This window comes from Polypterus senegalus, chromosome 6 (assembly GCF_016835505.1).
Source record: "Polypterus senegalus isolate Bchr_013 chromosome 6, ASM1683550v1, whole genome shotgun sequence".
NCBI classification, from domain to species: Eukaryota; Metazoa; Chordata; class Cladistia; order Polypteriformes; family Polypteridae; genus Polypterus; species Polypterus senegalus.
In genome coordinates this window covers 126,796,678-126,810,671 of record NC_053159.1, presented here as the reverse complement: position 1 = coordinate 126,810,671, position 13,994 = coordinate 126,796,678, and the positions used below count along the sequence as shown (strand labels likewise).

Here is a 13,994-nt window from a genome sequence, read left to right as displayed (position 1 = left end):
GGTAAAGGCCTGACTACCAGATGCTGGCCAACAAGCTCCTTCCACCCCAGGCCTGGCTCCAGGACAAAGGCCACTGTTTCCCTTTTCTGGGAAAGGTTACCGAACTCTTGATTTGACTTTTCATAGAGGTCAATATAAATGGCAATTAGTCAGGTCTCTCCCTAGCACTAGTTTGCTTTGAGTTACCCTTCCAGGGGCAGTTATTCTGGACAACTTACTATAGCTCTAGGAACATTAGTACACACAGACCCCTCCACCATGATAGGACAACGATTCACGAAAAGTCTTTGAAGCCTGGTTAGCTTGTGGGACTCGAGAGGCAGTTGAAAATTATAGACAGACCAAAAGGAGTGCAGCAATGGCAGTGGCAGGAGCAAAAAAACTGGGTATTGGAGGAGTTTGGTGAAGCCATGGGAAATTACTTTTGGTTGGTCTCAAAGTGATTCTGGCAAACTTTCAGGTGACTTTGGAAGGAGAAATAGTGCTTTCCCCATGAATTTTATAGTGGGAATGAAGTGCTGCTGACTTCACCCTGGGATATAGTCGGGTGGTGGAAGGAACACTTCAGGGACCTCCTACCCACAAACCTTCCTTGGAGAAAGGTGGGTCAGGGTGCTCTGAGGAAGGATCACCAGTCACTGGAGCGGAGGTAGTTTTAAAATAAATAAATAAATAAATAATGATAATTAATTATTGGTGGTAAGGCTCCAGTGGTGGATGATATTCACCCCTATATGTTAAAAACCCTGCATATTGGGCTGTCTTGAATGACACATCTCTTCAGTATTACGTGGAGTTTGGCATGGAGTGGTGGTCCTCATCATTAAGAAAGGGGACTGAAGGTTCTGACCTATCACACTTCTCAGCCTCTTTGGAAAGGCCTAAGCCAGGGTAAAGAAAAAAAGTCCTCTGGATAGGAGGATCTTGCTGTTTGTCAAGCCTTGGATTCAGGAGGAAAAATATAGATTTCATTCCATGCACAGAACACTGAACCATGTTTTTATTCTCACAAGGATTCTGGAGAGTTCATGGGAGTATCCCCCAGCATTTTAGATGTATTTTGTAGACTTGCAAAAGGCATATGACCATGTATCTCAGGGTGTCCTGTTTGGGGGTGCTTTGGGAGTATGGGGTACTGGGCCAGCTGTTGAGAGTTATTTGGTCCTTCTATAACCAGGGCAAAAGCTAGGTTTGCATTGTTGGGAGTAAGTCAGACTTGTTCCCAGTTGGTGTGGGACTCTGCCAGGGCTGCCCTTTGTCACTGATTCTGTTCATAATTTTTATGGACAGAATTTGTAGGCATAGGCAAGGAATGGGGTGTTTAGTTTGGTGGCTGCAAGATTGATCTGAACCTGCTGACTTCGTTGCTTAGACACACACTGAGGCAGTTTGCAGCTAAGTGTAAAGTGGCGGGAATGAGGATCAGCACCTCAGGTTCTCGGTCATGGTTCTCGGTCATGTGGACTTTGTATTGGTCAGTTGCTTTGAAAAGATAGCTGAACTGAAAGGTAAAGGTCTTGATTTAACAGTTGATTTACATTCCTACCCTTACCTGTGTTAAAGAGCTATATCATGGATAAAAGCAGCAGAAATTAGTTTCCTTTGCAGAGTGTCCAGACTCAGCCTTAGAGATAGTGTGAGTAGCACAGACATTCTGGAGGATCTCAAAATACAGTCATTGCTCCTCCACATCAAAGGAGCCAGCTAAGGTGGTTTGGGCCTCTGGTTAGGATCTGTATCCCCCTGGAGGAGTTAGAAGAGGCGGCAAGACACCAAGTAGGCCAAGTACACATGGACAAACTAGAACACTAAATGGTATGAGACAACATAATGCTGTAACTTTAAATCCTTCAGGACAGACTTTCTCAGTCATTAAGTAGCTCAATCCACCTGTTAACCAAAAATAGAAATTCCAAATGAAAATAAAATGGCCTATAATCCAGTAATTTGAACAATTCACACACAAAAAAAAACCTACAAATGCTGTTATTTTTATTTTGGATTTTAATGTTTCAGTAGCAGAGAACATTTGAAATGGATGGATAAGGACTTACACACTACATGTACACACCTGGATGGCCTTTTCATATGCAGTAATGTGATGTTGTACTGCTTGAACTATCAACTGTAAAACCAAACCATTTGCAAACAGTAGCTGTGATCTTACTGGTTTTAAATACTTCCTTTTCTGATCCTTGCTCCATTTTTTTTGTGCTTTTCCGCCAATGTGAGCAGAGTTCTTAAAAGGCATACTTAAAAATAGTGTTGGAGGCTTTGTGGATTTTTGTTTAACATTCAGAAGAATTGTTGGAAAATCAAATACATGTTCTGAATATCACAATATTGCTTGTTTTTAATAAAATATGGAATCAAATCAAAAATTCGCTAAATTGCCCAGCCTTAATAGTCCCATTCTATTTTAATCATGCCACTTTGCATGCACAAAATTCTGTTTTTGTGGCTGTACTATCTGATATTACATTTGCTTTGTCTAGCTTACAAATAAAGATGTACAAAATATTTATCAAATTATATGCTGTTTTCACAACTGTGTCACATTTGTCTATAGGCTGCATATTTAAACTAGTGCTTTTATGCAACTATGCAGGAGTCAAAAGCAGTTCACAGCTTTTCAGATGAAAAATAAAAATACTACTAATATAAAATATTTTTAAAAGCGCATGTTGTACACATGTATATGTAGCACAAAGAATATTTAACATTTAAATATTAATATTTTCATTATTTTCAAGTATTTAGCTGTCTTTAATGAGAGTAGTCCAAATTTAGTTTTAGCCAATTTGTCAGCCCTATTTTTAAAGCAAATGACTGGCAAACAGAATTAGTGGGCATAAGACAAAAATAACTGAGTCACTTTAAAGTCTGTTTTAAAAGAATTTACCAAACATCCCCAGTGTTAATAATCACTTTCCTAGAGGTGGTCTATTGTGTCATCTGTCTTTTCTATGCTTTTAGGTGGTGGGAGTGTTGGGGAGTTTCTCAATTCACTTCTTTGGAGCTAACAAGGCTACAAAAATGTAAACTATTAATGTACTATTTCCTTAATAATTAGCTGTCAAAAAGTTCCTCATAAATAACGTAAAACTGCACCAAGGCTGATTCACATCATTAATAAGGTAAAATACACATATACCGATATCAGATGTTGAACCACTGAACTTACTTGTAGGAGAGTGAAACATTATGAGTTTGAAAATGGAATCTCTGCAAAAGTTTTGCAATCAAAATTGTGATACACCTACAAAGTATCCAGGAAAAAAGTGCATGAGCATAAATGTGCTTAATAATGTTTAACCATTTCAGGTAAATGATTTCCCTCCCTTTTCCTCCTATTACCTATATACTGTAGTAGCATCTGTCCATATGTCAGTATCTACAATTACACTGGATATATTCTTATTTAGAGGTCTCTATCATCATGTTATCCCACTGCCAGAAAGATGAACCTAAAAACTGCCACTAAGATATGTGCATTCCACTTGAATTTATCTCTGGATTCCTTTCCTTTTTATATAGCTTTCTCATGTCTCAGAGGCCATCATACACTTTAAGCATTATGCACATTATTTTTGCTAATCTTTAATCCACTAACTTTTTTAGTTTTTTTTCTTTGTACTGAAATCTGTATTGAATATACTGTAGTCCTTTAAATGTACATCATAATACCTCAAATAAATACATCATTTATTTTCCCTCTCAGTTTATATGTTTTTTAAAATTTTGCCTTTTGTCTATCTTTACATTTTCTGAACCTGCCCAAAGAGTTTAGCTTAGAATTATCATGGTAATTTAACCAATTTTTGAGTAGCTACTGTGACCAGTAGGGGCTTTGTAGCACCACCAACCTCAGACACCACCACACAAACACAAGTTCCATGTTCAAATAAATGATTTATTATCAACAATACCTTCACAATGGCTCTCCAATACACACAATTCCTCTTTTATTTCTCACTTTCCTCTCCTCCACTCCTCCAGAACATAGTCTGATGGTACTTCTGGGTCAATCAGAAGTCCCAGAAATCATGAAGCATAGCTCCTAGAAGCACCCTCTGGTGGAACCTGGGGACCCCAACAGGGCTGCTCTATGTCACTACAACTCCCAGCATGCCCCGTGGGTATTCATTGGTGTACTTTCCTCCCAGGTTGCTGCCAACTAGCAGTTCAGATGAGCATGTGGCTTGAATAGTCCCTCTGTCCTTCTTTCAAGCTGGAAAACCAGGTAATGTTCCTCTATCTAACCTGTTGGGATGCCAGCGTACCCATTCTTTGGATGACATCCAATGCCCAGATCCTTGTGTAGACATGGAGCCTCCTGCCTCTTTCCACATCTGTTTGCTAAGTGGGCCTCCCGGCCAAGCACAGGAAGTGAGCCCATTCTGGCAGGGATCCAGTTCCAGCCTGCCATTCATCACATTGCGCTACCCTGAGTCGAGCCATTTGAGGCAAGACGGGCAGCCCTGGGAGGGTGTTGTGAATGTTCAGGTTGTCTGGAACAAAAGAGACACTGTTAGTATAACTGTGAGTCCACAAGGTATAATGACTCTGTGGCCATAGCACATAAGGACAATGTCTTCAACCATAGCAGTGGAAGCATTGGAATTTCCCTCTCCTCTACACCTCCAACTTTTGCTTTGTCCTCCTTACTCTCAACTCTGACTTGCCTAGATGTAGCAGGGCAGTTCCTTTTATTTTGAACCCTGAATACTTCCAATTGGATGTCAATGCGATGTCAAGGAAACCACAGAGCACAGCTCCTAGAAGTACCCCCTGATGGAACCCTGGGACCCCAAGAGTGGCTGCTCTACTGTACTACAACTCCCAGCATTTCCCGTTGGTATCCATTGGTGTACCTGCCTTCTGGGTTGCTGCCACCTAGACATTTTTGGGAGTATGTAGCGTAAATAATTCCCTTGTCTATCCTTCTAGCTGGTCTTCCTCCCGGGTAATATTCCTAAACCTGCTGGAATGCCAATGTACCCATTCTTCACATGGCATTCAACGCCCAGATTTTTGTGTGGGCAGTGAACCTCCTGCTTCTTTCCATGTCAATTTGCCACCTGGGCCTCCCCTCCAGGCATGGGAAGGAAATCCATTCTGGCAGGGATACTAGTCTCTGCCTGCCTTCCATCACATTGCATTTAAGGTGAATGAGATGTAGGTTTTGTCTGTCTTTAAAAACATATTTATTATTGCTAGAAAATTAGCTTCTGTACAGGTTTTTAAATGACCGACGCGCAACATGACAAGCAGAGCATGCAGCTTGCCAGCAGATGATCCGACCGCATCTCCTCAGCCGTTCAGCCCCCACCTTCACAACGCGAGCGGCGTTATACATCCTGCAAAAAAGACATTTAACCACACCCGAGGCAGGAAATAAAGGACAAAGAGTAGATGACAAAGTAGAATGTAAAGAATTCAAAAATGTTACACATGCACAGCAGGTTTTCTCGGAAGACACTTTGAAGTCCCGCGAGACTTCTTACACATCACGCCCTACTTACAAACAATTTCTTGGAGACACTTTAACATCCCGCGAGACAAAGAAGTGAGACAAAAGGACGGCTTCTGTATAGGCTTTTAAATGATTGTCGCGCAGTACAACATGCAGATCACGCAGCGCGGAACAAGCAACAGCTTTCTTAAAGGACGGCTGCTGTACAGTCTACGCACAGCGCGACATGCAAATCACGCAGCACGGCACAAGTAGCAGCTGGCTTAAAGGACAGCTGTTGTACAGGCTTTTAAATGATCGACGTTTTGGATATATTTTTCACTAGTAAAGACAAATCTTCAATTTTATATTGTTTGTTTGGTATAGAGGGTGTGACAGATAGGGGGCGCTATCGCTCCCTTGAGCCCTTGTCCAATACGCCAGACAGCAGTTAAGTCCAAATAGTTGACTTTTTATTAATCAACAGTGCACAAAGCACCCTCCTCTCCACTATACTCATTCAATAAACCAATAATCACTACAATAATCAATCCTCCACTCCCAGATGCGTTGCCACCCTTCCACCCAGCTCAGCTCGCCGTCTGGGAGCTCCCACAATCCTTTTATATTCTCTGACCCGGAAGTGTTCCAATCCCCAGTCCATGTGATTCTTTATCACTTTCGGGTCAGATAAAAAGTCCTTTTCTTCAGCCCTGGAAGCACGTCATTCCCCTTGTCCATGTGACTCGGACGTACTTCCGGTGCGTAAGGCAAATAACCATCGTTCCTCCCTGCAGCGTCTCCTAGTGGCCCCCATGGTATCCAGCAGGGCTGTGTATAAAAACTTCAATGTCCATGATGCCCTGCTGGTTTTCGGGGGACCTCCATACTGCAGGGAGGGCTCCACCTGGCGGCTTGGGGGTATTGGCCAGGATGAACGGCCGGCCATACACCAGAAGGGGCAGAGGTTAGGGTTAGGTACTACTGCCACTTTGTTCCAGGGTTCTGGGTGCACTGCCAGAACTTAGTTCTGGTCTGAGTTTACATTTTCATTCCTTATTTTTAGGGCTGCTGTTTAAATTCAACTTTTTAAATCAAAATTAACTGTATATTAATCGGTCAACAGCTCAAAGTAAGGGGTTTTTTTAGTTTTAAGCTCCATCACAATGCAAGTTACTCTGGCTCTTTGATTGATTTTGTCAATATTGCGGTCTTTAAAAATATATGAAGATGAAAATTAAGACTATTCAATCAGTTGCATAAGAACACCAGTTACATTGTTCGTTCAAGGGAAGCTCTTTTTTATTTATTTATTTATTTTTTATAAACAACATATGCAGATACATAAAGCAAATGTCCACAAGGGACCAGTGTCTAGAAACATTCCTTTTAAATGTAACTTAGTTACATTTTCATTACTTAGAAAAAAAAGAAAATATATAATTTACCTTATTTATTTTAAAATGTAATATTGTAATTACTTTTGCATTTCATTTCCTTCTAATAGAGATATGAAACACACACTTAATATATACCTTTTCCTGAACAAAGAGAAAAAAAAAATCACTAATAATTCCAGGTCAGGATGATAACATAAAGTAGGATTTAATGCTGTTAATTTTATTATGAAGCTTCTAGTGCTTCTTATTAGCCTTTGTTATTTCTTAGGATGTCAGTTATAGCATTGAGAACAGTAGAACAAAAGTTTATTTTAAATTTAAATGTAGTGGTCTATATGTAATGTGTGAGTGTGTGTGTGTGTTTTATTGAGTAGTGGGAAAGATACTTGTATGCTGTATAATTTGTACCATATATAAGTTGTGGTACAATGTTGTTTCCTTTTACCTCCCCAACCTTTGCCTCCCAAAGGAAAAAGGTGATGCACTAGTTATCATAGAGTTGGTATATATTCTAGTTCAATCGCGTAAAGTTAAATGGTTTTATTGTCATATTATTCATACACTGTATTTCAGAATACAGTGACACAAAATAACATTCTCCAGGACTGTGGTGCAACATACATAAACACAGGTCAAGTGCAAGACAGGTAAAGAACTATACTATAAGGAATTAGTTAAACGATAATCTTGACATTTTTCAAGTTGAAGTTACTTCTTCGCAATCATAATAAATATCAATTTACCACTTGAAACTGTGTTCTAAAGTGTTTATTTATAAATTAAAAAAAATCCTTGTCTGTTCTTGTAGTTTACAATGGGACTATAGTATATATTACTAGGGGGCTTTGCTCGCCCAACCAGGGCGTGCAAAGTGGCAGCCACTTCGCGTCTCTGGCGCTCGTGTTGAGAAGTGGGAGGGGCTGAACACACGCTAAGGACATGCAGTCAGATTAGCTGCTGGCTTGCTGCTGCTGCTGCTGCTGAGCTGCGTGTTCTGCTTGTCGCAATGCGCGTTGGCCTTCTCTCATGGAACATTAAAGTGTCTCTCGCGGGATGTCAAAGTGTCGTTCGAGAAGATTACGTCTCGACCCCAGATTTTTTTTTATTATAATAGAGATATATATACAGGTAGTCCCCAGGTTACGGACATCTGACCTATGACTTACGAACAGGGCTGCAGCTGCGATGCATGCACCTCAGTAACTGCTGCTCCGTCATCTTCGGCCTGGGGACACTGCAAGTGGTGGCTGGACGGAGGCTGGAGGGGGGCGATTTCGCTGCTCGTGTAGTGTAGTGTCCCTCGGGCAGCTCCAGGTGGCAAGCCTGGGTCCATAATCACCGGGGCCACAGCTATGGCTCGTGTGCAGGACGGAGGCTTGATGGGGCGGATTGCTGTCCGCCCACTACGCTGCCGCAGCTACTGCTTCTTGAATGGGGGAGCGGTGGTGGGCGATTCACTGCCCGCCTTTGGCCGCACAGTGTTCGTTCTCGGTGGGCGGACACTACAGGCAGCATACTGTAGTCGAGGGGACTGTGTGGTGAGATAGTGATGAACCCCCCACCGCCCCACCGCCCCCATTCATTCTCAATAGCAAGCCTGCTTGTACTGTTAAACACATAGCAGGAAGTTGTCTCTCATTCAGTACACCAGACATGTTGACGACGGGTGCCTTCCTGCTGTGATAGCGTGTACAGTGCTGTGCAGAAGAGCTCAACTTAACCTTTTGTCTTCACCCTTCAAGAATGTCTCTGAAACACAAATCTGATGCAAGTGCTGGTGATACAGTAAAGAAGAGAACAACCATCAACATTGAAAATAAAGTAGAAATAATAAAAGGGTCAGAGAGAGGTAAAACTCCATCCATTGACAGAGCACTTGGTTACAGTCGTTCAACATTCGCATTTATTAAAATAATGTACCTGTTCCAACTTGCATACAAATTCAACTTAAGTACAAACCTACAGTCCCTATCTTGTATGTAACCCGGGGACTGCCTGTATATACTGTATAATAGTTACTTCTTAAGTTATCAGAACACTCATAGACAGGAAACCAAAAGCCCTTTCGAAACTGAAGACTCCTCTCTCCCCGTGGTCAAGAGTCCTGTCTTCAAGTCAAAATGTAAGTTCCAGAACACTTTAGGGACATATAATAAAAAATAATTTTTTGGGTGGAGTATTTATTTAAGAAAACATGCATTATTTGTGTATGAGACATGCTTGTGATTAGTGCTGTGCGGTATACCGGTTCATACTGAAAATCGTTTTATATTTTTGTTATGATATGGATTTTTCTTATACCGCAACACAGGTAAAAATAGTCTAAACGATGTACGGAACTTGACGCAGTGGGAAACTTAAGGGGGACCTTTTTCACTGCTACACCACTAAACAAGCATACAACGGAGTACAGTACATGTGTTAGTAGAGGTATTGTGCGGTGAAAATGAACAAAGAACATTCCAAAACTGAAGCTATAGCAGATGATAAAGTTGAACATGATGACACAGTAGAACTTTTTGTGGAAAAAGGAGTCACATCTGTTGTCTGGAGATACTTAGGATTTAAAAGGTTGGATGTGGACCATTATTTTCAAAGGTGTGAATACTGTTTCTATACTACTGGATAATATTGCAAGCCAAGTTGTATTTTTTTTCATACTGTGTAATGTACCTGGGTACTGTGTAATAGTGTGACGACATGTTGACTTTAATTTCGATGCTTTATAACGAGAATAAAGTCGACATTTCTACTTTATTCTCGCCGTTCATCTTAAAATGAATATTTCATTTACTTGATTTTCTCAAACCCTGTCATAAGTTACGTAGCTCATTAAATGCTTTGTGTTGTGTTCCCAGAGCTGTGTTAATCACTACTGCTTCTTAAACTAATTTCCTCTTGCACTAAGAGCAAGTGCAGACAGCACACAGAATACATTAATTTCATGATATTCCTGCTCCCTGAACATCTAGAATGCTAAGATAAATACTTGATATAATTTTCTTGATGAAATGCATTAAAACATGTATTAATTATGTTGGGGGCACAGTGGCATGGAGGTTGCACTGCTGCCTCACAGCAATGGGGTTCCGGGTGTTCCCTGCTTTGAATTTGCATGTTTTTCTGGTGGGTTTTCTCGGCGTGCTTCAGTTTCCTTTCAAAGTCATGTAGGATGGCGGGATGCTGTATTGACCCTGCTAGTGTATGTATTGCTCGTATTCACCCTGTGATGTGTTGGCACCACGTTCAGGATTTCATCGTGCCTTGCACACAATGCTTGCTGGGATGGGCGCAACCCTGAATGGACGGGACCTCTTACTGTGAGGAAGCAGCACTACTGCCTCACTACCGTGCATATTTAATACCTGTTTTAAAGTATTTCATCATGAAAAATTCTTAGCATTCTACATTTTCAGAGAGCAGGAATATCATGAAGTGAATGTATTCTGTGCGGCGATCGCTGCCTCTTAGTGCAAGAGGAAGTCAGTTTAAGAAGAGCGTAGCGATTAACAACTGGGTCGGAGAACACTTAAAAAAGCATTTAATGTGCTACATAACTTATGACGGGGTTTGAGAAAATCTAGTGAATTAAACATTGATTTTAGGATGAAGTTTAGTTTACGACATTCTACTTTAATGACAAAATAAATTACAAAAATAAAGTGGAAATGTTGACTTTAATCATGACATATAGTTTTGTTTTTTTTCTTCACTGTGTCAGTTGTTTTTTTTCTTCACCATGGTCCTAATATGATTCCGTAGGGCTATACCACAAATAGCATTTTAAATGCAAGTTGCAGTTTATGCAAGTTGCAGTTTTATTATTTATGTATATAGCTTAGCTTGAAGCAAGGTCCATATGAATGCAGTTTGCCTTAATGATGGTCCAGTTGGTAAAGATGTCATCACCAAGTTGCACTTGTTTTATTTTATTTTTTATTTTATTTTTATTTGGTGAATACTGTGTAATGCACCTGGGCTTGAAGTCTTGAAGTAATAGTATTATTACTGGAAGTTGCACTATTTTATTGTTATTATGTATTAGTTTAATTATGCAGTTTAATGATGGTAAAGTTGTTTAAAAAGTCACTTTAACATGTCAGTGGACAGAGATTGTTAACATTAACAAAATGTAGTTGGTTTACAAAAAAGTATTTACTATTCCTTTTCTAAGACTTGTTCAGTGCAATACAACTTTTGACAAACACCTCTGGATATTTTACTAAGTCTAAATGCTTCTTTGGATGGTTGAAAATATATTGTCAAAATTTGTGCACATTAAAATGTTTTTTTGTACAATTCTCATGACAGTGGAATAGGTTATTCTTAGCCAGTCTACTGTAGTGGAAATATAACATCCACTCATGCATGGGGAAAAAAATACCGTCCAATACCTTGAAACCAGTATAATTTTGAAAAATACCGTGATATAGAATTTTGGTCATACCGCCCAGTACTACTTGTGATAATGAAAGGAACCTAGAAATAATTATTTTATCATAGATTCTTCATACCGTTTTCTTGATGTAAAGATACTTTTCTTGTTTATTTGCCCACAGCGGATGCCATGGGTGGAGTTCTGTTCAGTTCTTGATTACATGTTATTTGTAGTGCTTGAAGTAGAAAGAGATAATTATAGGTACTCTGCTTTTGCAGCTTTGCTTGTTTAGTTTGTTTGGTCTTTCTCATGATGCTTTTCAAATTTTAAACAATTTCTTAATTGAGTGGGTGGGAGAAATTTCCTCAAAGTCTTGAGCATCCTATTGGAAATGTAATTTAGCGATGAACTGGGGATACTGGGTGTGGGTAACAGTCAAAGCGCGAGGAACTCATTTGCAGCAAGTCACAGCAAGTGGTTAGTCACTGAAACAGAAAAGTGCAGGTTCAGTGCAGCTATGCATACCACCCCACTTTAATCCCTGGTTATGTGCTCAATATTCCCTATTATCGAAGTACAGGGTGGTCTAGATCTAATTATGCAGATCCAGATCATCTGGATGACTTTGATTTATGCGGGGACGATTCCAGTTTGACGCGAAGACGATTCTTCATGTCGTCAGTTCGCACACTTCTTGATGGTCTGGGATTTTTCGCGTGACTTTTTAAAATTATTTTTTATGGTGGTCTACAGAACTGAGACAGCAATTCACATTTGGGCATCAAAATTCAATGTCGATACCAGCTTTTGACTATGACCTTCCAAGGTAACTGCATGCTCATGGCCCTGAATGATACAACAGAGGAAGATGAGCTTAGCAAAATGAGGTGCACAGCCCATCTTGTTTTAAAATGAGTAAATCTCACAACATTGGTTTGCATTTTTTTCCTTGTTAAAACTATATGGATACATTCTTTTGCAAAATGTGTGTAATTTCAAGGCGTTTAAAGGCCTTTTCTCAAGCGTATTTACTGCCTCTATGCTAAATGTAGTTATACTACATTCTCTTGCCTCTCTCTCTCTCTCTCCAGGTACGGTTGAAGCCTGTCTACTCCACATGCTAAAGCGAAGAGCTGCTGGATTCCTGCGCAGTGACAAGATAGCAGCACTCTTTACAAAGATTGGCAAGGTGTATGACATAGCTGGGGAGGTGTGTCGAAAGGTGCAGGAACAAATGCAACAACAACAGCAACAAGCTGATGGAATTAGGTTAGCATTGGAAAGTCCACAGATCACTGCAAGAAATATCTTGTGTCATTATGTATTACCTTTGGAGTGAGAAAAACATTCATTCTGATCAAAGGGGTGGCACTCGGGAAGTTGGTTAAATAATGTTTATGAATATGCTTTTATTAAACTATTTAGTAATTTTTCCCTATGTCTATTGTTCCTTGTATGAAAAAAACCCTTTTAATATTTGAAAGAATTTGCCATTAGCAAGCTTTCAACTGTAAATTTATTTTAAAGCAACAGCAGGGCTCCACTGTACTGATTCTCTAATTCTCGTCATAATTTTAAACACTTCAGTCATGTCACCTTTTAATATCTGTTTGCTTAAACTGAAAAAGTTAAATTTTTTTCAGCCTCTACTCATAGCTCGTATCTCTCGTTCTCCTCTGGATTTTATCCAGCACTGCTATGTCTTTTCATAATACTGTATGGAGATCAAAACTATATGCATTACATTGCTTAAGCATAACTTCCATTGACACTTTCTCCACACATCATGCTATATAACCTAACATCCTATTAGCTTTCTTGATCTCTTCTGTACACTGTTTTGATACAGATACTGATAGTTTACTTTCAAATTTCATGGCTCTATTTGGGTATTCAAATTTAACATTTTTACCATCTATGTGTAATAGTTTGTTTACTTATATTAAAATTCATCTGCCACAGATATGGCCAAGGCTGTATACAGTCCTTGTCACTCGGCATCATTTTAGCTGATTCTGCATTATCTATTCTTCACCTAGCTTAGTATCATCTGCAAGCCGGTACTGATCCCTGAGGCACACCTCTTTTAACATCACAAAATTTTGAAAAATGCTCCACCCCATAACCCTTCTTGTATTTGAACCAATTTTGTATCCATCTACAGGTACATGCTATGCCAGAAATACCAACTTCTTTTAATTTGATCACTAACCTTTCATACTGCACCTTATCAAAAGTCTACTGAAGGTCAAGATTAATAGTATCATATCACTTCTGTTATCTTATGCTTTTTTGCTTCCTCATAGAATTCTTGCATTAAAGTTAAAAATATGAACCCTATCTATTTGCTAATACACCCTTTATTGACATGTGCTGCTCAATATTTTCCTTAATAATTGGTCTCATTATTTTACCTGTGATGCACTGCCTTTTTTTTACAATGTGGTAATATTAGCTAGCTTGCAGTCTTTAGAAATTATCCCAGTGTACAGAGATTTTTGAAAAAATGTGTCAAGGCTTTATGTACAGTATGTACTCACTAACTTCAGTAAGCACGCAAGGATTAATGTTATCTGGTTCTGGTGATTTGTTAATCTAAGTGGTACTTTTTCCTACTATTTCCAAATCACTAAGTACCTCCTTAGTAATCCCTGTTACCTTTGGAAGGTTACTGACTTTTTCATACATATAAACATTAGTAAAATGCATGTTTAAAGCTTTTGCTGTTTCATTGTCTATATACTCTAGTTCATCTTCACTG

General features: G+C 39.5%; 1 protein-coding gene across 2 annotated transcripts in view; it reads left to right on the top strand.

Moving 5' to 3' along the window:
- The window catches only part of sgsm2 (small G protein signaling modulator 2), a 191,997-nt gene that overhangs the window by 67,002 nt on the left and 111,001 nt on the right, over positions 1–13,994 (top strand). For both annotated transcript variants that reach the window (XM_039757096.1, XM_039757095.1), the window contains exon 3: positions 12,325–12,502. In XM_039757096.1, coding sequence (XP_039613030.1) covers positions 12,325–12,502 — 178 coding nt within the window. The remainder of the gene's footprint in view (positions 1–12,324; positions 12,503–13,994) is intronic.